This window comes from Nymphalis io, chromosome 16 (genome assembly GCF_905147045.1).
Source record: "Nymphalis io chromosome 16, ilAglIoxx1.1, whole genome shotgun sequence".
Classification (NCBI taxonomy): domain Eukaryota; kingdom Metazoa; phylum Arthropoda; class Insecta; order Lepidoptera; family Nymphalidae; genus Nymphalis; species Nymphalis io.
The window spans coordinates 10,798,480-10,824,824 of record NC_065903.1 but is presented as its reverse complement, the minus strand read 5'-3'; the positions used below and the strand labels follow the sequence as shown (position 1 = coordinate 10,824,824).

Genomic DNA, 26,345 nt, shown 5'->3' with positions numbered 1-26,345 from the left:
GGCTAGTAAATATTAGGTTATAATTTTATAATATCGAAATACGATCGAAGTTAATTAATTATTATTAATAACTTTACGGCAATTTTAATTACTAAACGATAATTTAATTCGATATTTAAAATGTGCTAGATTTTTTTTCTCATTTATGTTTTTATTTTATTATAGTTAATGGATAGAGTATTAAGTTAGCATTTTTCAATTTGCCGCTTTTTGAGGCGATGTCAGTAAGACTTACGTCCGATTTGATTGCGTTGAAGTGATGATTCATATTATGAAGCGATTGCGAAACGGAAATGAGTTTTAATGTTAATTGATACATTTACAAGCTTTTATTACTTAACTTCTTTTTTTATATATGCGCCGGGATGGCAAATGTTCTCTACTCTAGTCTTTCTGTCATTTCGACATTGATTTGACATTCAAAAACAAAAAGACGACAATGAAAGATGTATGTTAAGGAAACAATATATAAAGTGCTCTATTAATTTTCGATATTTATTTAGAGATTTTATAACACGCTTTGTATTATACCCACACAAAAGTAAGTCGTATTCATTTGTCGTCTAGAGAATAGGAATTCCAATTGATTGGGAAAGTACTGCTATTATTCTTGTTGCTATTTCCTCTGGTCTTGTTTATTTTATTAATATAGTTTTCCAATCGTTTATAAATTGTAAATATTAAAATTTAGCACTCAAGTGACTAAAATTCGCTCAGTATTCGATTATTATAACTTCAAAAGCAAGATATAAAAGATTATTTTAAGTTAAGTTGTTCTCTTAAGATTTGTAGTAATATCAGAGCACTATCTGTCTCAGCTTCGCGAGTTGAAACACTTGGAGTTTGAACTTTTTATATACCAGGTTCGCACTTTCAATTTATAGTCATAATGTAATAATATAGTTTTTAGTACCTAATGGTAATATATAACTTTATTTAAAAACAATGTCGCTAATATTAATAGGTGAATATGATAAGTTAATTATTTAATATTTTTGTTGTGTTTGCCTGAATAAATATATACAACCTTTTAATTATTAAGAGGTAAATTAAAGATCTTTGGCTTATTATAGTATCGAATACTCCCCAGTAAGTGGTATGTAATGTGACCTGTTTTGTAAATATTTAACGTATTTTCGATTCTTAAATACGAATATTTTACTTTTATTTACCGTTTTAAGAGAAATAAAGCAAACAAATACTTAAATAACACAGGGATGCCTTATCGTTCTTTTTCATTAGTCTGAAAGATAAAACGAGCTAAGATTCCTTTTTTAACAAAACGCTATTGCCGGTTCTACGCAAACGTTTTGACTATTGTAAATTTATAACTTTTTTATTTTCTGGCAACTCCAATTCCCTTGTGATTTAATATGTTGGATGACTACTGTTATGCGCGATCAAAATGTTTGAACGTTTATATCACAATAAGTTGAAACAAATCGAATTCATTTGTTTTTTTTTTCGATTATATCGATCAATTGTGGTGTGGTGTTATTTGTACACGTTATATATTAAAACGAGAACAAGAAAATCATACTTGTCACATCAACATTATAAATTTAAAACGGGTGAAAGTACGGAGGAGCACAGGTGATGATAATAATATTATACACTAAAACTTTCTCCGAAGTATCTCCGAAGTTTTAAGTGTATTTTTTATAACATAGGTAGGCGGACGAGATATGGACTACCTGATGGTAAGTTGTCACCAACGCCCATAGATATTGGCATTGTAAAAAATGATAATCATCGCTTACATCGCCAATGCGCCACCAACCTTGAAAACTAATATGTTATGCCCCTTGTGCCTGTAATTATACTGGCATACTCACCCTTCAAATCGGAACACAACAATACTAAGTACTGCTGTTTTGCGGTAGAATATCTGTTGAGTGGGTGGTACCTACCCAGACGAGCTTGCAGAAAGCCCTATCACTAGTAAAAATGTATGTTGGTTTAGTAGATTTTCAGATAGGTATAACAAAAAAAAAACTTGTAATTAATTAGTATATACATGGCGTATTGTTCAAAGAAATCAATTATTGTGACCAACATTGCAATTATTTCAATTTGTGCATGGTATATACCATGCCCAAGCTCATCCGACTAAGTACCATTCTAACATAAATTATTCTACGACTAAATAGCATTTGTTTTACTATTTTGTGTTCCTGTTTGAAGTATGTTAGCCAGAGTTACAGGCACAAGGGATGTACCATCTTACCATCTACGGCGCCGGCGTAATAGTGGAGCATTGAATGAATAAAAAAAATAACGATTCCAAAGTGCCTGTAAGAGATTACATCTATAATGTATATTTTATTTTGATTGATTGATGAGCTAATGAGCTATTGCTATAAATCAAAATATATCACGATTTTATTGTCTATGTCTATCTGTTTTATTTTCTAATTTATTTGATAAAACAGAAATCCCTTATAAATGTCTATTATATCAAATGTCAAATTTATTTACATTTATTTTTTATATAGCATAATTTCCTGTATTTCAGAATTGTATTTAATTTAATTTAAATTGTATTAATTTGTGGACTCGAATGTTCACTTGAAAATAATTTTTTTTTTATAGAATAGGAAGGTGGACGAGCATAGCGTTGCAAGAGCGTTGGTGACCACTTACCATCAGGTGGCCCATATGCTCGTCCGCCTTCCTATTCTATAAAAAAAAAAAAAAAAATATGGGCCACCTGATGGTAAGTGGTCACCAAACGCCCTTAGACATTGGCATTGTAAGAAATGTCAACCATCGCTTATAGCCAATGCGCCACCAACCTTGCGAACTAAGATTTTATGTCCCTTGTGCCTGTAATTACACTGGCTCACTCACCCTTTAAATCGGAACACAACAATATCAAGTATTGCTGTTTGGCGGTATAATATATGATGAGTGGGTGGTACCTACCCAGACGAGCTTGTACAAAGCCCTACCACCAGTGAAAACTCAGTGAAGTGATGGTCTGAACAGAATTATAATGTTATTAATAAAAGTTTTGCAATTGTCAAACTACTTTTTAAGCTTTTTAACTAAATGCGTTACATATGTATTATACGTATATTTATTTATTTCGGAATCAGAAGTATTAATCCTTTATGGGTTAACAAAATTAAATCGAAAAGTATTTATAGAGATTAAACTGGTTGTTTAATGAAACGATGTGTGCCAATTACATATAAAATTTAATTTAATTGTAGAGAAAACATTTATATAATTGCCGTTAGAATCTGGAATTACAGGCATCATCATAAACTTTTACGTTTCCAATATATATGTTATTTTTACCTCAAAAGTAAACACGTGTTTGTTGCATGTATTGCTTGATTTATAGTGGCCTCGTAAACGCTGTTCCAGCGTGATTGACGACAGCAAGACTTTTTAATGATCGTTTTTAGCACGAATGGTAATACAGACGTCTGCCTTATTCTCTTTCATAACAGAATATTCTTTCATGAAAACAAGAAGGGAGTACTAAATACATAAAACCGGAGCCGGACGACTGCCAAGTTTTGTATTTCAAATTGAAAAACTCTCACGTTTAAATATAGGAGAGGTTAATGAACGTCGTAGCACTGACCTCCTTTCTGTGTGATGTTGAAGGTACGTAGTCTATAAGAGTCTTCGTCAGGCTCCTCTTCGGGCTGCTGATGTGTGGTCCTCGGCACGTCGAGGAAGGCATTTGAACGTCGGGGCTGGCTGTGCTGTCCAGCGGGAGGTCGTCGCCGAGCTGATGCCTGTCTCCTGACTTGAGGAGGAGTTTCCGCTTCGGCTAAGCGCGGCTCGGAACTATATCTAGCTCGTGTCTCCCGATCCAACTGTTGCTGCTGCTGTTGTTGTCGCCTATGTCTCACAGATCGGCCACCCGTGATCCTTGCGGACTGAGAACGCGTAGCCGGCCTGCGCCGAGGCGCCGGAGTCGTCTCCATCGGCGCGGCGAGGGCTTCCATACTCGCGGAGGCGGGCGCGCATATCGATTGCGAGCGCTTCGTACGTCCGTCCGTAGCCATGATCGCGACGATACTGACTGCTCACGGCCCCCTCCCGCTTGGGCGGTACTTGTTGCATCGGGATTATAAGATTAGAGCACTTTTAAATGTCACTAATTCGAACTAGCTTTTGTTTTGGGCGGGCGGAAGTTTAACTCACACAATTGCTTACATTATAACGTTAACGGGTTATACATATGCGTTAATTTATAATATTTACGTTATTTAAAGTGTTTTCAGCTATTTTTGATTGAAAATTTCATAAGATTGCATAAATATTGTTTAAAATTTGAAATGCATTAAATTTGAGATTAATATATTGTGTTTGTTTACGTAATGACTAAATATAGTAAATTTGATACGAGCATATATCCTTATTAGTTTAGTATTAATATTACATTTACTAAAAATTTAATATATTTGAAAGATTGCCATATTTTATAATGATTTGAGGTGTTTGTTTGATTAATTATGAAAAGTTTTTGTTTTTTTCTGTAACATCATTAGTACCTTTGAAAGTTATTGAAAACTTTTGTTATTCCCGTAGGATTAATTGATAGATTTAATAAATGTAATTTCTTCAATACGAAACTCTATTCGCATCGAAATGAATGGGAGAAATCCGTTCTGTGATTAATGTTCCCGAGATGTTGATTCCGGAATTTACTTTCAAAACTATTTCAAAGTTCTAAAATCGCCATTCCTTCTTAACTATTTGTGAAATGGTCATTACATATATACTCTTTATTGCCATTCATTTCAAAAACCATTAATAATATTGTATTATTGGAATTTCATAATGAAATCGTTATAGAGAGAAAAATCGTTATCTCTTCATATATATAAATATGTGGTAGGCCTTTATGAAAGCCTATCCAGGTGGGTACCCTCACATCATATATTCTACTGCCAAAGAGCAATACGTTGTATTCTTGTATACCGGTTGAAAGGGTGTAGGAGCCAGTGTAACGACATGTACAATAGATGAAACATCTTAGTTCCCAAGGTTGATGGCGCATACTGTAACGAATGGTTATTATTTCTTTCGGCGCCGATTTCTTTTCGATGGGTGACCACAGATATCTGATCTGCCGTGAAAACGGTCAATGTGTTCTACTCTTTCTGGTGCCAAATTTATCGTTCCAAAGAGCTTTAGTTGTGGATTATACGTTTTAAGAATTCACACTTGCACTATCAGAGGGAAGTCATCGTTCGATGCAAAGCTCTTTCGTGATGGAAACGTTAGTAAAAAAATAAGCAAATTAAAGTTATTTTTATCGTAACCACGACTAATAACAAAAGATAGGCAAAATGTCGAGACGGCCCAGTGGTAAGAACGCGTGAATCTTAACCGATGAACGTGGGTTCAAACCCGGGCAAGCATCTCTGAATTTTCATGTGCTTAAATTCTGTTATAATTCATCTCGGGCTTTTCGGTGAAGGAAAACATCGTGAGGAAACCTGCATGTGTCTAATTTCATCGAAATTCTGCCACATGTGTATTCCACCAACCCGCATTGGAGCAGCGTGGTGGAATAAGCTCCAAGCCTTCTCCTCGAAAAGGGAGAGGAGGCCTTAGCCCAGCAGTGGGGCATTTACAGGCTGTTACTGTAGGCAAAATGTCATCTGATTGGGATAAAGTATTTGCAAGTATTTTGACTATACATATTTATTTATTTATTTAAAAAACTTTATTGACCCCTACTATGTGCAGTTGGAACAACAGGAATTTTATGGCATTCTCTGCCAGTCAACCTTTAGACTAAACAGAAATCCGTGAAAAAGGTAATCAGTATATTGTACCAACAACAATACAAATATATGTATCCATAAATATATATATATATATATATAACTATTAAAGTAAATAAAATTAAACATACATACACATATAACATTTTACACAATATATATATAGAAGTGTCAGAAGACTGCCTCGTTGGTCTAGTGGCTTGATATAAGGCCGCAGACCCGGAGGTCCTGGGTTCAATTCCCAGGTCGGGCCAACAAAAAGTTATTGGGGTTTTCTTTAGAAAATTCTCAGTAGGAGCCCGGGGTCTGGAAGTTGGAAGTGTGTACACTCCCGTGCCTCGGAAAGCATGTAAAGCCGTTGGTCCTGTGCCTGAACTCTTTCCGATCGTGTCGGATTGCCATCCTATTGGATTAAGAGATTTAGGGAATAGAGAGCGCATCTGTGTTTGCGCACTATAATATCTCCTGCTTAGTTGACTAATCTCTCTTGAGATTGGCCGCCGTGGCCGAAATCGGTCGGGAGGACATTATAAAAGTGTAAATAATATAAACATATAAATAATACAATATTACATATGTCATAAGATGACAAAAACTAGGAACGTTTTATTTTTATTACATAAAATAAAAAAAGGATTATCGGTCCAAGTATAGTTGTTACTTTACTTTCGCTACTTTACTACTTACTTACTTTTAGAACGCATGATCGACATTTGCTCCCGTTCGCACAGACGTTTATTTATCAAAAATGTTCCAAATATTCAAAATTAAATTTTCCAAAATTCTTAAAAAACAAAGTGTTCTCGGTAAATTCGTATGATGATACTCGACATTCTTCGCAGAAACTAGATCGTATATCGCGTGTGGATTTTATAATAAAACCGAATGATATATCAATTTGGCTTAAAGTGCAGAATTTAATGTATATCTCACAATAATAAACAGGAAATTAAATAACTTAAGAGTTAAATAATTGTAAAAACGTGTGAACTAGCTTTATTTATCACTTCATTATGTACTAGCTAGCCGTCTTAACTATGTTCGAGTAAAATTATTTGTCCCACACAATTTTTAACTAATGCGATATAAATATTTACCAAACAATATATTAGCTCGTACTGTGCTTATGCATTGTACAAAACGCCCCGCGTATTTTTTCACACGTTTTTATATATATCTCGTAATATTTTTAAAACTACCGCTTTGAATTACAATCTGTATTTACATTTTTAAATTTAATATGTTGTTTAATTTGATAAGAATTAATAATCGGTGACAATTAAGCTAAACAAAAGGAATTATTTTTATTATTTTTTTTAACAATCAAAATGGTTACTGTAACTTACCTGTAAATGATAGGTCAATGACTTTTGCCTTTTTTTCTAGACCATTTTATTATATTAGGATCTCCAATAAGGAATACACATAACAAACTAACATCACACATTACACTAGTTATATGTCTGTGTGCTCCCTCAATTATAGGAAACAGCATCGATATTATATAACTAATAACAGCTAATATTATTATAAATAAATTTAGGAGACCTAGAAATACAACTGATATACTCTGATACAACTTTTTTGTATATTTGTTATATTTGTTGCGGCGTTCGTGTCAAATCCACCTAGACCGACTATTTTCACTCCGACGTTGACATGTTTAACTATATCTCAAAAATTATGCAATGTATATGCTATACAGAATGTTTTTGTTCTGAAACTATAAACAAAAACATTAAGACCGTTGCATGTTGTAGGGCTAATAATTACGTGAAAGCTTTTTAACTTTTTACCATATAGATTTTCAATTCATATAGGTGGGCAGACTGACTTGTTGGTAAGGGATTACCACCACCTATAGTCACTGCAAGAAATATTGACCATATATGATATAAGGGATATCACCAATGCACTAGCAACCTTGGAAACTAAGATGTCATGTCTCTTGTGCCTACAGCTATACTGGCTGACCATTCAAACCGAAACGTAATAACACAATTACATAAAAAATGTATTTTTTTAATATATTTTTTTTAAATATTAAAAACTATTATAGTATTTCATATTAAAAGTGTGACGTAAAGTTTATTTCTAATCTTAACACAGGATGTGTGCTATATTTCACTAAAATATTCTTACGTAAGCTTAGACACATTTTTTATTTTAATAAGTTACTAGGATGTCCTCAGATATATATAATTCCATCCGAATGTATTACTATAAAAAAAGCCGGGATGGAAAACATCGTGAGGAAACCTGCATGCGTCTAATTTCATTGAAATTATGTCACGTGTATGTCATGTGTATTCTATCAACCCGCATTGGAGCAGCGTGGTGGAATAAGCTCTAAACCTTCTCCCCAAAAAGCGAGAGGAGGCCTTTGCCCAGCAGTGGGACATTAACAGGCTGTTACTGTACTTACTGTATTACAATAATTACCGGAACTGATGAGTTGAAAAATTTGACCCATTAATAACATTAATGTATTTTTTTATTCCTGAATATCTATCACTTATAACATATTCCATTTAGATGGATGAACTTAAATAATAGTTATGTTTTAGCCGAGTTGTATCAGAGGCTGAAATAGTTGAATATTAGGCGATGGGTCCAAGCGTAGCAAGCACGTTGTCTCTCTCTCTCTACATTAACAGTTGAACCTTAGGCCAAGATTATAGGTTCAATAACAGGTGAGCACGCTTTTTCTTTGTCTCAACTTCACATATTCTCACTCATAAAACCAAATATTGTTAAACGTGACTCGTCCTTAAAATATTATTCTCAATTCTCATTCACATAGACTATCGAATCGCCGCCAAAGAAATTATCCATCAATAATTTATTAAACTCACTCTAGCGAGTTAACGACTTTGAACAATCAATTTGATTCAGTCTTGAACAATAATAAACGGCCACTCTTAAAGAATAACATAGAAGTATCAAACGACAAACAAACACAATCAATCGTTTTTTTTTATTGCTATTAGAGATTCACAGGCGCTTAGTCATAGATTTATCAAATATCGTTCGTGTAATACTAAAGAAACAAACAGTTGATTATATTAATATTCTTGTTGTTAATAAATAAAAATGAATGTTAGTATGTTTGTCCTATATGTGTTTTTAAAACATTAAACCGACTGTAATGAAACTTTGGTATATTGTTCTGCAAACGACAAAGGCGTTCCATATCCAAAAAAACAAGATTTTATTTTTGTATGTTTGTCTTGTATATGTAGATATATTCCTACCTATATTCTAGTTGTGCGAAGCTGATTTGCGACGACAGTGTGATATTTAAAAAAGTCGATTTTTGGTTTTATAGAAATTCGAAATCGCCGTATCGCGATCTATTATCTGTAAAAACGTGATATTTTTTTAATCTAAAAATGGCGGAGCTATGAGAGAAAGAGTCAAATACCACAGTGTAGCACTATCTCATTCAGCGAACTGCTTGACTTTAAGAAAGTGACAGTTCAGTTGTTAGTGCTAGTGTGAAGTGCTTGCAGTTTTCGCAAACAACTTGATAATCGAAGTTATCACGTTATTGGTGAAAAGGTAAGTATAATTTTGATCATTTTTTTCTTTTCAACAATGTAATGTATCACTTTATCGGTGTTTTTGTAAAATATGAAAAAAAAAGAAGTGGTTGGTCCTGAATATCACATTTTTCTTGTAAAAATACAAAATTACATTACTCTTGTAAAAATACACAATTACATTGTGATAACTTGAATAGTAACATTGAAGATGACAGAGCGTTTGATCTCAAGCGAAATGTGATTTGGGTTATTTGTTGATGTGCTGTTATTCCGAAATACTTTCCAATTAGGTTATGAATTTATTTACACTTATAACTTTTTATAGACGATATTCCAAATTCCGACCGTTTTGCCCAGCAGAAAATAGGTTATATAAAATGTGCGAATGTGAATTAAATATTTGGTTAGTAAATTTATATTATTTTCATCAATACGTCAGAGTTAGCTGCCCGTGTAGATAATTATGTAGTATGACGGTAGGTACACATTTCGAGAAAATGTAGGTACCTGTCTATTATATTCTACTCGGGTTTACCCTCCACTTTCAGAGAATCAAGAGACAATTCAAACTGTCTCTTGATGCGTTTTTGCAGACAGCGATGACTCAGTGAAAAACCCAGAATACCAAATTGTACAAGAAAGCCAAAGTTTACATTTACTTTAGACAAACTAACCGACATCACAACGACAAGGTGCACTAAAGCAAATTTGAAAGCAACCATTCAAAATCGAGAACGGTCAGTCTGCGATCGAATATATCAGATTAAAACGAAAATATATTAAATAATACAATAAATGAATCATACACAACCACAGAAAATTATACTTCGAACGCCATTATAGGAAACGTCCCCGCTTTTAATCTATCCTGACATCATTGAAACGGATGCTTAAAAACCTAAGAAAAAGGGAAGAAAGATCAAGACGGGAAAGTAATTGCCAGAAGAAAAAGAAAGAAATAGTGGTAAGTCCTACTGATCATCTAAAACCATGAAAGATATGCCTGAACGAAAACTTAACGCAACTTGCAAAGAAATATCGAACCAATATAATAAACCTAAAACGATAACACCTTCTAAATGAATAATGGAATTTGGGAAATATTGAAAAGCAATGGTCATTTATAACTCAGTCTATGGAAGGTGTAAAACCATCATAGCGTTAATTCAGAGTTAATGTGAGCGGAACACCAGCTTCAAAAAGATAAAATACACGCGTAAATGATGTACTGAAAAATGCAGCAAGAGCTTTTATTGATCCTATCTTTAAAATTATATTTTACTACATACGGTCTAATTGAAAGAAACATTACATCGATGGAAGTAAAACCATCTCAGATATTCACAGAGATTATGTGGAACAATGCAAGACTAATAACGTTGTTATAGTTAATTGTATTATGATCTGTCGCATATTTACACAGGACTTCAATATGTCTTTCTTCATTCCGAAAAAAGACTTGCAAATTTTACGAAGCTTACAATAGTTTCATAGAAGAAAAAGAATTAAAACAAATTTATTTACAACATCTCGCAGAAAAACCTTTGTCCCGAATAGAGAATGAGAAGGATAAAAAAGATGTCATAGTAGTTGCCGTCTATCATTAACAGACAGTGTTTCAGGGCCCTAAAGGAGACTTTTTTGTTTTTTATTATAAATCGAAATTGAATGTTCTGATTTTCTTCACGGTCGTTTACTTCATTGCTGGAGGTCGTGTCCACTCTGATCTAGGGTCTGGGTCACGATCTCTGTGAATTTTCTCCAGTCCTTCCTGTCCTCAGCTTTCCTCAGGGTTGTGGTAACTCGGAGACAAGTGAGGTTGGTAACTTTGTCCGACCATCGTGTGGGGCAGCGGCCACTTGGTCCCTCTACTTTGTCAAGCACCATCAGCTTGTCGAGGCTGTCAGGCTGCCTTCGCGCTATATAACCAAAATAACGAAGGACACGCTGGTAGCAAATACTACCACTGATTACTGTACTGATTTCAACAATCTACAATTGTAAAATGACCCATGTTGAAAGTTATGTGTGGGACGAATCACAGGCTCATTGAGGTGTAAATGAGATTGCCACATAACAGTAAAAGTAACAGCCTGAGAATGTCCCACTGGGCTAAGGGCTCCTCTTATTTTTTGAAAAGGTTTGGAGTTAATTCGACGACGCTGCTCCAATGTAGATTGTTGGAATACACACGTAGCAGAATTTCAATTGTAAAATTAGACACATGCAGGTTTCCTCACAATGTTTTCCTTCACAGTAAGCAAAAGATGAATTATAAACACAAATTAAGCTCATGAAAATTCAGTGGTACTTGCCAGGGTTCGAACACACGATCATTGGTTAAGACTCACGAGCACTTGGCCATCTCGGCTTATTGCCATATGCCTTTTTAAATAAATATCCGAAGAAGATTTCGGAAGGTGACAAACTTGTTTACTTTGTTTGTGTTCAAAGCTTAATTGGTGCTATTTTTCTTATAAAACTTATATTTTAAGTCAATTACTAAAAAATAAAAAAACGTAAATAGTATAACATTTTTCGTTACATTTTTACTGGTTTACTCTAAAACTATTAATTCTATTACTGGAAAGATCATATTACAATTGTTTATTGTTTCAGGAGGTATAAACTTATTTAATATGTGTATATTATGATGTATGTTTTTATATATACTTATAATAGTTTCCGGTCGCGGCTTTGCCCGCGTTTAAGAGGTTGGAGGGGGAAAGGAAAGTGTTAGGTTCGCAGTCTTTTCTGTACCCCTAACAACATGTGAGCAAATTTTCAAATGAGCAAAATTTCATGTAAATAAGTTGAGTAATTAAGACGAGACATAACAGTAGCACAGTAACAACCTGTTAATGTCCCACTGCTGGGCTAAGGCCTTCTCTCCCTTTTGAGGAGAAGGATTAGAGTTTATTCCACCACGCTGCTCCAATCGAGTTGGTAGAAGACACACGTGACATAATTTCAATGAAATTAGACACATGCAGGTTTCCTCACGACGTTTTCCTTGACCGTCAAGCAGGAGATGAATTATAATCACAAATTAAGCACTTGAAATTTCAGTGGTGCTTGCCCGGGTTTGAACCCATGATCATCGGTTAAGATTCACGCGTTCTTACCCCTGGCCCATCTCGGCTTCCTAATCTCGGCTTAGATGTGACATAACAAACAAACAAATTCATTTCCGCATTTATAATATTGGTAAGGAAGTAAGGATGTCTTCATTATAAACTCTCAGTGTAAGCATACGTGTCTGGGTGTTTAAAACCAAATTATTATTCCAACAATCAGCAATTCGTACTGCAAGCCAAAATTCTGACATTTCAAATCCTTCAATCTCAGTGATCCACTAATCAGCGACGCGGATTGCAAAATGCCATTCTCAATTCAAATTTACTATCCCTCTATTAAGTAGGAACTTATTAAGCAGGGTTAAATGATACCATGATATTTCTCGGTAGAATAGCATAACCTGATAGTTGCTTAATATTTTATTAATTTTAAATGTCTGAAGTATGTTTTGATTATAAGGAAAATATAACGAAAGTTTTAATATATATATTGGCATATATAATACCTACTTCTTTTTCATGGGTGATTTCTTATACAATTTGTTGTAACTAGCCGCTAGTTGGCTCTGAGAACGTCAAGTTTTATATCGTTTCACCGACGATTAGCAGCATACAAGTCAAAGTTGCTAGATAGATTGGTACTAAATCGTTTTTTATTAAATATATTTTTTAATAAATAATTTTCACGTTCGATCTAAACTTTATCGTCCTCTTATAATCATTTAGTAATAAAAAACTATATAACATCATTTCTAAAACCAAAAACCCGTCTTTGGACAAATAATAAGCAAATCGAAAATTATTTAATTAAACGTAGAATAATTAAACAAGGTTCCGTAGTAGGTTTTTATTCATTTTACGTGTTACCTTCCGATTTAAGCAGCTCCAAAATAACCATGACCGGTTAATGACCGGAAAAACCCGTGTAAATCAGTCGCGAAGCGACGACGATGTGCCACCACTGTGGAGGACCGGGACACCACCCAGTATACTCGTAGGTTGGAGGTGTGCCCTGCGTGTAGCGCGGAGAAGCAGATCTTGGCCGGAGGCGAACAGAGTGATAAAATAAGTAACACTCAGCTCTCTATCGAAGATAACATGGAGCAAGTTTGAAACTCGAGGAGGACTTTATTTATTATACTTAACACCTGCTCAACACATCCCTTCATCCCTCTACCAACCAGTGGAGGTTGTTAGAGGGATGAAGGGTGTATTGAGCCTTTTGAGGAGACGATTCAGATATAAGATCTTATTCCATCAATCTTTTCCAATGCGGACTATTGGACAAAAGCAGATGACAGATGCAGATTTCCTCACGATGTCCTCCGTGACCGCCGAGCACAAAGTGAATTATCAACACACATTAAAAATTCAGAGGTTGCTTGGGATGGACCCGCAATCTTCGGATAAGATTTACATGTACCAATAACAGTAAATAAAAGTTGTTTGTGGGAAAATCAGCATAATTTAAAAAAATAAAAAATCAATTTAAAATTAATAGCTTAAAAAATGGAATAAACTTAAGGAAAACAAATGTCATATTATCAACTCTGTGTGTGTGAAAAAAATATCATAAACGGACAACCGGTAAAACCAGCGGCCAAGATGTTATAGACTTACGAATGTTACGAAATGACTGATTCGAATAATATAATTTAGACGTGCAATCTTTAACTATATTAATTTTTAAAGAAATGACTTAATAAGGACATTATTTTCTCGTTATAATATTTTTAGAATATATTATATATTCGAAAACTAATTTGTTAATTATAATCTATTGCTAAATTTATCATCAATAAAGTAAACTATGTAATAATAAAACTATTAAAATTTGGGTGATACTACTAAATAAATAAGATATATTTATAATTCAAGAATTGCAATGTCACCTCTAAATCTATTAACACATTTGTTTTTCCACAGATGCCTACGCGCAGGCCAAACGTCTCGAGGCGATTACATTATATACAGTCTGCGACGGACTGCGTTGACGGCTAGTTGTCGCGATGGCGAAAATTGTTTTATTTGTTGTTTTATCAGCGTTATACCTTGTAAGGGCTCGTGCGTATACAGTACCACCAGCTAAACTAGAAGCCATTTATCCCAAAGGACTCAAAGTTTCAGTCCCAGGTATGTATTTTAAATTAATATATATAAAAATAGCATTAAAATTGTTAGAATACTTATTTGTTTTTATAATTGTACCTGGGCGACCGAGCTTCGCTTGGCTTTAATAGCAATTAGTTATACTTTTCATTATTTTTTTGTTTGTAAAAAATTGTATTTTTTCACAAAATACACCCATATAAGCAAAACCTATCTAAATACATAATAAAAGCCAATACCTGCAAAATGTATATGCGAGAATTACTCATTTAATATTATAAATGTATACATTAGGTTTCCAAGATGGAATTTATACATATTACGTACTATTAGTAATACAAAAATAAAATCCTATTATTTAAATCGTTTATTTACTTCTTGTGTAGTTATTTTTACGTTATTTAACGAAACAAAAAATTTCTTGTTACGACGTGCCTGTATTATACAATTATATAACGAACGAAACTTATACGTATATCGTGCAATATTAATTCAAGTAAACATGGTTTATAATATCTGTAATATTATTACATTATTAGTTTAATGTTAAAACATGAACTAGAGCTCATAGCTATTCTGTAGAACAGAAAACTTACCACAAAATTTTGTAAAGTCAAAAAAGTTATATTTCTGGGATTTGTGCAAGCTCGTCCGGGTAAGTACGACCCACTCATCTGATATCCGCTACCGCTAACCAGTAATACTTAGTATTGTTCCGTTCTGATTTGAGTTAGCCAGTGTAAACAAACAACTGGGACTTAACATCTTAGCTCCCGAGGTTGCTGGCGCAATGGCAATGTAATGAATGGTTATTATTTATTACATAGCCAATAACTATGGACGGTCGTGACCACTTACCTTCAGGCAGTTCATTTGCCCGTCCGCCTACATACATACATTCAACATAAAACAAATGACAGTCACAATAATAAATAAATAAAATAAATAAATATCCTGGGACATTATTAACACACGGACATCTGATCCCAAACTAATCATAGCTTGTACTATCCAAACCAGACAACTAATATACTATATATACTACTTTTCTTTTGTAAATACATATTTATATAGATAATTACACCCAGACTCAGGACAAACAGACATTTTCATGCACACAAATGTCAGTCCTGGGTGGGAATCGAACCCACATAATATAAACATTTAAAGGATACATGCATGATGCAACATAATAATGTCAACATCGAAGTATTTACTGGTGGTAGGGCTTTGTGCAGGCTCGTCTGGGTAGGTACCACCCACTCATCAGATATTCTACCGCAAAACAGCAATACTTGATATTGTTGTGTTCCGGTTTGAAGGGTGAGTGAGCCAGTGTAATTACAGGCACAAGGGACATAAAATCTTAGTTCCCAAGGTTGGTGGCGCATTGGCTATAAGCGATGGTTGACATTTCTTACAATGCCAATGTCTAAGGGCGTTTGGTGACCACTTACCATCAGGTGGCTAATATGCTCGTCCACCTTCCTATTCTATAAAAAAAAAATTATGGTTAATAAAATACCACGAGTGAGATTCGAAGGATACTCGTACCGGATATTACTGCAACTATTTGTGTTTTTTTACGATTGCTTAGATTAAATAACGACAAATATGTTTTTTGATTCTATTAGAACGTAGTCACAACGGTTGGAATTAATTATCTTCTTAATAATTTTAAGAATATACATATATATCCTTATTAATATTATAAATGCGAAAACGAGTTTGTTTTTTTTTTGTTACATTTAATTCAGAATAATGATTTTGTCTTATGATTTTGAAAAAATAATGATTAGTAACTGTTACCTGCAATTTTTCGGTTATGTTAAATTTAATTACGGCCGATTCGAGGTTTAGTCGTGATGAGGTAACAAGCACAAAAGACAGGAAGTTTCGTATTTATGATATTAATCTAATTTAAAATCGTGAGATGATCTTCCACATGTTACACAGTGACAATTCTTAAGAGTGACCAGCCAACAGCGCAGAACATGGTACACAAGTGTGTGCCCAAACACAGGTGCACTCTATTCCCTCATCCTCATAATGTAGTGGGAAGGCAAATGCGACCGGAAAAAAGTTCAGAAATCAACAGCTTATCGACATATATTCTTTATTCTTCATTATCAAAAATTCTTTGTATATGTGTTCCTAAACTATTCTTCCGCTTTGGTTAGAATTTCGTACGATGTTTACAATATCGTTAAATTTGAAGTGCCATCTATCTACAATAGATGGCGAGAAAGGCTTGCAACGCAAGCTGGGTCCTTAAAAAATATACACAATATAATAATACATAAATAAATTTGGTGGTAAACATTAGTTCTCTATGAAAAGTGGGGGGGGGGGTTGCCGGTGTTCAAGGCGCTGAATGCGCCCTGAACATCGGAATACCCACTAAAAGACCAGCGGTACTCTTTCCGTCTTAACGTGGAGCGCCACGGGATCGCTTTCGCATTCTACCGTTACGCTCTGACAGCGGTATGATCCCCGCTATAACCCTACAGGTCCATGCATGGCTGGTAGATAATGCACTAACAGCGATATGATAATTTATTTTTTCCCGAATCTCCAAAATACAAACGAAACTACACAGTTCTAAGTATTATAGAATAAACGTTTTTGCTGATTTAAATATACAATGTTATAATATTTTATAAGCTCTTCTTCGTTATATCCTTAATTTAATAATTAGTAAGGTAAATCATTATATTAGGCATGTTACGTATCAGGTATATAACCATTTTTTAAAATATATTGTATACAATCAGGTTATTTGACACCGATGATATTAAAAAAAAAAGTAAAGCATTTGAGTGATTAAAATATACGACTTTGTTATATTAATTCTTTCCATTTTTCTGTTTTATTTATTTAATTTATGTAACCATATGTAAACATTACATATACAGTACATGTCTTGGCAATTTATAAATAGTATTACAAATATATAAGGTTAGTTTTAAATTGGCTTGTTTTAAACAATAAAAGTGTGTTAGTTTTTTTTTTAATATAGAATAGGACGAGCATATGGGCCACCTGATGATAAGTGGTCACCAACGTCCACAGTAGCATTGTAAGAAATGTTAACCATCGCTTACATCACCAATGCGCTACCAACCTAGGGAACTAAGATGTTATGTCCCTTGTGCCTGTAATTACACTGGCTCACTCACCCTTCAAACCGGAACACAACAATACCAAGTACTGCAGTTTTTCGGTAGAATATCTGATGAGTGGGTTTTCCCACCCAGACGAGCTTGTACAAAGCTCTACCACCAGTAAATGCAATATATTATTGAAATCATTACAGTACAAATAGTGCAAATTCCAGTTGTGTCGTGATAAAGTTTTAACAATATAATTGACGTTTCACTTGAAAAAAAACAGTTACATCCAGGAAATTGTGCATTCTTGCCAATTTATTTAATGCAATCATTTTATCATATTTAACAATGACAAACTGTTAACACAGCACCATTATTTTTATTGTAGATAATGGGAACACTGCTATCTAACTTGGTCAGCTTAGTTTCAATTTAAAGTTAAAAAGAAAAAAAGTATTATTGAAATGATTTTGTCTGGTAGACATTTTGAAAAAATTTCAATGTTTAGTTTTCCTAATTGAGTTTCACCAAACATACTAGTGAAATTAAATATATAGATATACTTATTTACCGTTAGGAACTTAAACCATATATTTTACGTTTCATAAACTTATTTATTTACGATACTTATTAATATTAATAAAAAATCATTGATAGGCATATTATTTAAAGAACCAGATTATCCATTTAACTTCAAGCTCAAATAATTTTTGTATCTTCCTTGATATAAAAAATACTTGAACTCGAAAGCTTCAATATAATCCGAACTTCAAACTGCTGCTACTTAACATAAATATATTTTATTGAAAATTGAAATTATTGATCTTAAAACAATATACCAACATTAAACGCATTTTGATTATATAATTTTTTTCTTCCAGTTCTTATTAATGGTAGGATTTATGGTGCATGGTGGTACCACTCATGACATAATTTATTCTGCCGCCAAACGCCATACGGCTTCAAATAACTGTATTTAGAGGCACATAAAAATATATTTAAAAATAATTGAAGGAATTACAAAATAAATATTATTCATTCGAAATATATATATATTTCGAATGAAATTTGAAATTAAATATTAGTATGAATAAGCGACATTAATGAAATATCGATATTGATATTGACCGATAATTATATCGATATTTCTATATTATCCAACACAAAAACCGATATTTCATTATGTTATAATATCTTTTATAAATAAAATATTTAAAAGAAAGCCCACAAAATTATCATATAAGGTTTTTTATCATGTTGCAGTATGAAACTCGGGAAAGGCTTATGATCAATATTTGCGATATTAAAAAAATATAGTAACTTAGCAACCATAGGTTGATGACATAGCTTTTTTTATCATCTGTAACGTTCGTTAACCTCCGAGTTAATGTTCCTTTGCTTTATAAACTTGTTCTTGTATAAAAACATGGATATTATTATTATTAGTAATTGCTTGATACGAAACTATGTATGATACACTAATAAAAAAATCTCATGATACTTAATTTAATTTAATCAAAACCTATTAGGATAAATTATAATGAACAATTATAATGAATTGTAATTGTCGTTATTAGAAAATAGTTATGTTATCTCAATTGACTGTCGAATTAAATGATGAATTTATTTAGAACATTTATTGGTTTTAAAATGTTTGCGATCAATATTGACAACGAGCTGGCTAGCCGGCTGGCTGGCTTGCTGGCTGGCTGGCTGGCAGGCACGGTAGGGCAAAGGGATTCATTAGAGTTCGAATAGCTATACAGTAACAGCCTGTTAATGTCCCACTGCTGGGCTAAGGCCTCCTCTCCCTTTTTGAGGAGAAGGTTTTAGAGCTTATTCCACCACGCTGCTCCAATGCGGGTTGGTAGAATACACATGTCACATAATTTCAATGAAATTAGACACATGCAGGTTTCCTCACGATGTTTTCCTTCACCGTCAAGCACAAGATGAATTTTAATCACAAATTAAGCACATGAAAATTCAGTGGTGCTTACCCGGGTTTGAACCCACGATCATCGGTTAAGATTCACGCGTTCTAACCACTAGGCCAGCTCGGCTTAATTTTTATTAATTAATGTGGTGTTAGTGATGTTTTTTTTATTTTGATTGCGTTGAAAAACTTATATTTTGTTTTTTTATAATTATTGCAATGATTTTATAAAAACTACGCGACTTCTTGTTAAATCTAAGCTAATTATATTTTACAGATGATGGATTTTCACTATTCGCCTTCCATGGGAACCTGAACCAAGAAATGGAGGGACTAGAGGCAGGTCAATGGGCTCGTGATATCACTAAGCCTAAGAATGGAACGTGGATCTTCAGAGATCGTAATGCAGAACTAAAACTTGGAGACAAGATCTACTTCTGGACATATGTGATCAAAAATGGCCTGGGCTACAGACAGGATAACGGAGAATGGACAGTAACTGGTATGTAAAAGTAAAAAGTAATCTGTAAATCTACCACTATTGTGCACCTTCCCCCCCTCCCCTTGAAAACCGCCTCTACTTTCAAGAAGGCTTAAAGCTATTCCCTGCTTATAAGCTTATATGCTGCACTAATAAAAATGATCATTGGTATGTGTAGCAAATTTTCATCCGACGCATACAGGTTTTCTCACGATAGTTTTCTTCACCGACGATTACAGTCAGCGCATGAAAATTCAATAATTGTTTTCAAATCACTTCGATCGATGACTTAATTAAACATAAAAGATGCAATTCAAATTGAATGAATTATAAAAAATTATGACGGTATAGAAAATGTGACAACGCATTTCTCCTGTTTCTTTGATTATTTGGACGTTAACTAAACTCCTCCTCCTCTTGGCCTGGGCTATCGTGGATTTTTGGAATTGGAATTTTTCTCCAGATATTTCTAATTTTGAAAGAATAAAAACTCGTATTATACTTTACACGAGTTTTATTTTTTCAAAATTTCTAATAATACGGGTAAAAAGATTTTAGTGTGAATCATGAGTAATCATGAACGGATTTAACAAGTGACACCAAATAACTTAGAAATATTAAGTAACTTCCTTTTTATTAAAACAATATTTTTATAAGTTTCATTGTGATTGATGCTGGAATCATATTTTAAGCAATATAAATAAATATTTCTAGAATTCGTCACTGATGAAGGAGATCCGTCGCCAGCACCAACATCAAGACCAGGGCCTGGTCCAACTCCTGGTCCTAGCCCAACAACTTCACGTCCGAAATGTGACCTTTCTCAAACCGTTGTGCAAGGCCTTGCTGATGTCTGCCAAGGAGCGCTAATCTTCTCTGAGGATTTCAACCAACAAAATATACAGGACTTAAATAATTGGGATCCAGAGGTCATGTTCCCGCAAGAACCGGTTAGTAAGAACATGTTTGCAAAACTCAAACTCGTTTAAGATGTACATAAAAATTTTAATGTTAATATTTTATAATACTGTTGGCGAATGTGTGAGTATTTGTCAATTTTAAATAATCTATAATAAAGGGGCACGTCTGTGTTCAGCAGTTGTGTACTGAAAGCGGAATAAAAAAGTGCTCATTTTTAAATGTCAGAAAGAATTTTAAAATTGTAATTTTATTACGATCTTCTTGAGCTAAAACATTTACCATGGAAATTCACAGTTCTATAAGCAAATTAAGTTCAAGTAATAACGATTTTTTTCAAACTTATATTACATTCATTTATACTCTGATATAGTAATTAGTATATATATATGGAACAATTATTTGAATATAACTTGGTCAAAGTGAAATCATCTCATGTCGTATATACGCTTTGACACGTATATACGACTTACCGAGGAGACCAGGACCCCCACCGAGGAGACCAGGACCCCGATATAAAGCCGAGATGGCCCAGTGGTTAGAACGCGTGAATCTTATCCGATGATCGTGGGTTCAAACCCGGGCAAGCACCACTGTATTTTCATGTGCTTAATTTGTGATTATAATTCATCTCGTGCTTAACGGTGAAGGAAAACATCGTGAGGAAACCTGCATGTGTCTCATTTCATTGAAATTCTGCCACATGTGTATTCTACCAACCCGCATTGGAGCAGCGTGGTGGAATAAGCTCCACAACCTTCTCCTCAAAAGGGAGAGGAGGCCTTAGCCCAGCAGTGGGACATTAACAGGCTGTTACTATACTATATTTGAATATAACAAATGTTTTCTAGCAACGGCTTATGAGTAAAATTTCAAAATCTGCTAAATGTTTTTATATTATACGCTCTTAAATAATGTCATAGAATGATCGTGAAGCTCTCCAAAGCTTGATGCTGTGATAAATTTAATATGTAGACTTTAAAAGTAAAAAGTAAAGTAACAGCCTGCAAATGTCCCTACTGGCCTAAGAACTCTTCTTCGTTTGAGGAAAAAGTCTCCAGCTTATTACACTACGCTGCTCCAATGCGGGTAGGTTGATACATAAGTGTGGTTGGTGGCTCATTGGCGATGTAAGCGATGGTTAACATTTCTTACAATGGCAATATCTATGGGCTGTGGTGATCACTAACCAACAGGTGGCCCATATGCTCGTCCGCCTACCTATTCAATAAATATATATACATACATATCTTAATCACGCTTGCAATTTATAACAACAATAACAATTAATCATTAGTGTCGTGTATTTTCCTTATGTTATCAGAAAAGTACGCTATGAAATAGTTTTTTGATCTACAATTTATCTCTAATACCTTATCTTAATAAGAGGTCATAACCAAAGTGTATATAAATTGATTTAATTACATTTATCGACATTGAATCATCATTTGAATAGTATGTTTTAGTTTGTTTTGCGAAAATTCATTTGAATAAAAATATTAATTAAGAGTAAAATCCAATAAGTAGTATTACTACCGTACAATGGACATATCATCTTGATTCCCAAGGTTGGTGGTGCATTGGCGATGTAAGGTTTGGTTAATATTTCTTAATGTAGTTCTCGGGTGGTGTTCTAGTGTGCCTACTATATAAAATAAACAGATATAATAAGCTATAATTTTGATTATCATCATATAAAAAAGATACCAAAATTATATATATATTTTATCATATGGATTGACATTGATAATATAATACAAATACATGGTTACTGTTTAAAAAATTACTTATATAAAATAATTTAAATAATATTAAAATATTTTTAATTTCAGGACTATCCGTTTAATGCTTATGTAAGTGACAATACATTGAGTTTGGAACGTGGAAGCCTAAAAATTAACCCCCTACTTACCGAATCGCAGTTCCATGAAGGATTTTTGAACGAACAATGGGATTTGACTAACACGTAAGTACTAACACAAGTAAATTATATTTGGTAGGTGAAAGTTTATATGTTTTGAAATTAGGCATAGAGGACCTTGTCGAGGAACAAATAAATAAAGACTTTTTTTAATATTTTATAATAATTATATATTCGCAATTTAGTGCTATAATTCTAAAATTAAATCCGAATTCTGGAGTTTGAAATTCCCAAAGCAAATGGTTTTATGCGTGTGTATATGTCTTACTCATATTCTCATTACTCTCTACATACTACGTACTCATCATTCTCTAACTGCGACTACCAAAGTCACTAAAACTCCTTATTCTACTAAATCCCATAACCATAAAGTTTCACTATAAACTTTCTCTGTATCTAATCATGACATATCCGTAATAAATAGTTTATAACATTTCAGTTGCACAGGAAAAGTGAGCACAAAGGAATGCTCTCTAACGGCATCAGGAGCTCAAATTCTCCCTCCAGTTTTAACCGGAAAGATCAACACTCGAAACCACTTCAACTTCAAATTTGGTAAAATTGAAATTCGCGCCAAATTGCCCGCCGGTAGCTGGTTAATACCAGGTAATTAGTTGAAAATAATATTCTATAGCAGACAGTCGGCAAAATTGATTATCTAATATCAGATACAATGCTATGGTTTTTTTGCATGATTATCTAACACAAACAATTGCAAATACATTTTAATTGCTATGTGGTAACTATCCTGTAATTAGTCGTCGTAAGTCGAAGCGCTTCAATTACACACTTACGTTGAATTTCGTCGCTACTTATTGTCTTTCGTATATATCACATTCAATATTTATTTTATTTCAGAACTTAATCTGGAGCCACGTGATAATGTGTATGGAAATCAACGCTATGAATCTGGGCTTATTAGAGTCGCCTATGCAAAAGGTAATCCAGCCTTTGCCAAGAAGTTGAGCGCTGGACCAATTTTATCAGATACTGAGCCTTTCAGATCTCATTTATTAAGGGAAGCCCTTGGTATTAACAACTGGAACAAAGACTTCCATACCTTCACGTTAATTTGGAAACCAAGTAAGTAATACCAAATTAAGATGAATGCTAGTGTAACAAATTTATTTTGTGTTAAAAATGCTTAATGTTTTTATCATCTCTAAGACAAGTACTGAAAGTATTAACTTATTTTGTTGGTTTAGATTTGGTTTTCTGCTTACTTTGAATTCTATTTAACACATTCTCTAAATTTAAATACATAAGTATAAATGAAAATACATACTGTGCAACTAGACATATATACACAAATACATTTATATAAAATGCTAACCGTTAAACCCCAGAAGTAAGAAATTGATAATGAATTGCTTGTAATGTACATTTATTCTAAACGCGTTGTGGGGAATTGAAAATCTTTACAAATTATTTAGCAATTAATTTATATTACAGCACGGACACTTAGACGATAGAGGTAAATTAAAATATATATATATTTTTTGTATAGATAGGCAGACGTGCATATGCGCCACCTGATGGTAAGTGGTCACCAACGCCAACATTTGCATTGTAAGAAATGTTAACCACTTGCTTACATCTCTAATGCGCCACCAATCTTGGGAACTGAGATGTTATGTCCCTTGTGTCTGTAATTACACTGGCTCACTTTCCCTTCAAACCGGAACACAACAATACCAAGTAGCTATTTTGTTGTGGAATATCTGATGAGTGGGTGGTACCTACCTAGACGAGCTTGCACAAAGCCCAACTGTAAAATGCATATAATAAAAATTAAAATAAATTAATGTTATTTTAATGGTATAATTCTGAACGTATTTGTTTAATAGATTAATCAGAGAGTATAACTCATTACATAATAAGTCAGATGTCGATGTATTTTCAAATAAGCTTGTAAAATTTAAGACTCTTATGTTGAACTATCTAAGGTATTCGTTTTATTAATGTTGGTTTTATTTTGTTATTATATAGTTTTTAGTAGTATTGTAATATTAATGCCACTTATGTCATTTAGTGTCATTTTTGCATAAGTATGGCAACTTTTACCCTTAGACCAATTGTTTGTAAACTTTTAATTTGTAATTATTACTATATGCCATGTTGGTGATCCTAAATAAATAAATAAATAAAATTTGTGTTTTCCAGATGGTATCCAACTTCTAGTGGATGGTAAGCAATATGGTGAAGTGAATCCGGAGGAAGGTTTCTACTCTAGTGGTAGGGATCATGCTGTACCACATGCCTCTATTTGGCTTAAAGGAACCGTTATGGCGCCTCTCGATCAATTGGTAAATATTATATAGTTACATAATAACATGTAAAAGTTAATTGTCAATTTGATATGGATAATTTTTCGTACTTTTAATTTCACACAAACTGTTTCAATCGATTTTTTGCATTGTCCTTTACGCTCATTAATTTATTGAAATATTTTTCCTTATAATCTAAAATTAATTTAATTTACTGAATCGTTGGTCTCATGGCAACCTTAACGCTTGAAGGCCGTCAGGTCCTGAGATCAAATCGCGGATCAAACCCATAAAAAAATGTTGGGTTTTTCTGTCGAAATATAAAGGTTAGCGGTAGGTTGGAGGTTAAGTTATTAACACTCCTTCGACTCTTTCCGATTGTATCAAATTGTAATCCCATATGATTATTAGATTGAAGGAATAGAAGAATATCACACTGTAATATTTAATACAGCTCCAGTTGTTTCGTCTAAATTGAGAATAGGCGTTGGTTTAATTTATTGCTATCAATAATTTTATTTGATAATATATTTTTCATACATATTCCAAGCATAGAAAGCGTCATGACATACAAATCCAAATGCTATCGACATAGCTCTAAATAGTCGAATCCATACCAATAACATAATCGCAAAAGTAAATGTGGTTTATGTATAATTTGGTTACATTTGCATTAATTACCCATACCTAGTCAGAATACGTGATCGCGGATTAAAAACCGGAGGTGTACCATCAATTCTTCATGTGGTTGCTTGATTTCTGTTTATAATTATTATTATTAATTTCATGCACGAAAGGGCGAACGGAAATATCATGAAGTATCTCGCATATGTCGGTATTGGAACATGTATCCACAAATAGAAGAGGACTGTTTACTATTACCGAGTTATGTTTTCAGTTCTACATATCCCTTGGCATGCGTGTTGGTGGCATCCATGACTTCCCTGATAGTCCTGACAAACCATGGAAGAATCGCAATAGCAAAGCGCTGTACAAGTTCTGGGAGAGCAAAGATTCCTGGTTCTCAACTTGGTTCTCGCCTGAAATGCTGGTGGACTCTGTCAAAGTTTATGCTTTGTAATTAAAAAATATAATAGACTTTAAACATAGTGTACTGTTTAATTATTTATAGTCCTCTATATCTTCAAATATAAGTTGTTATCGGTGTTTCAATAAAGGGTATATTCCTATATTGAGATTTTAACGCTTGTTTCAGCTTACTGCT

General features: G+C 33.5%; 2 protein-coding genes across 2 annotated transcripts in view; one reads left to right on the top strand and one right to left on the bottom strand.

The window, feature by feature from the left end:
• The window catches only part of LOC126774322 (GTP-binding protein REM 1), a 125,825-nt gene extending 121,779 nt beyond the window's left edge, over window positions 1–4,046 (bottom strand). Inside the window, exon 1 of the mRNA XM_050495791.1 lies at window positions 3,596–4,046. Coding sequence (XP_050351748.1) covers window positions 3,596–4,025 — 430 coding nt within the window. The 5' untranslated portion in view covers window positions 4,026–4,046. The remainder of the gene's footprint in view (window positions 1–3,595) is intronic.
• A 10,278-nt stretch (window positions 4,047–14,324) lies between these two features.
• LOC126774307 (beta-1,3-glucan-binding protein-like) lies at window positions 14,325–26,229 on the top strand. Its single transcript, XM_050495772.1, has 8 exons — window positions 14,325–14,511; window positions 19,811–20,035; window positions 20,729–20,964; window positions 22,765–22,898; window positions 23,293–23,459; window positions 23,712–23,936; window positions 25,017–25,159; window positions 26,019–26,229. Exons 1-8 carry the CDS (start codon window positions 14,388–14,390, stop codon window positions 26,199–26,201), a joined length of 1,437 nt encoding a protein of 478 aa, XP_050351729.1. The 5' UTR covers window positions 14,325–14,387; the 3' UTR covers window positions 26,202–26,229.
• Window positions 26,230–26,345: the final 116 nt, after the last annotated feature.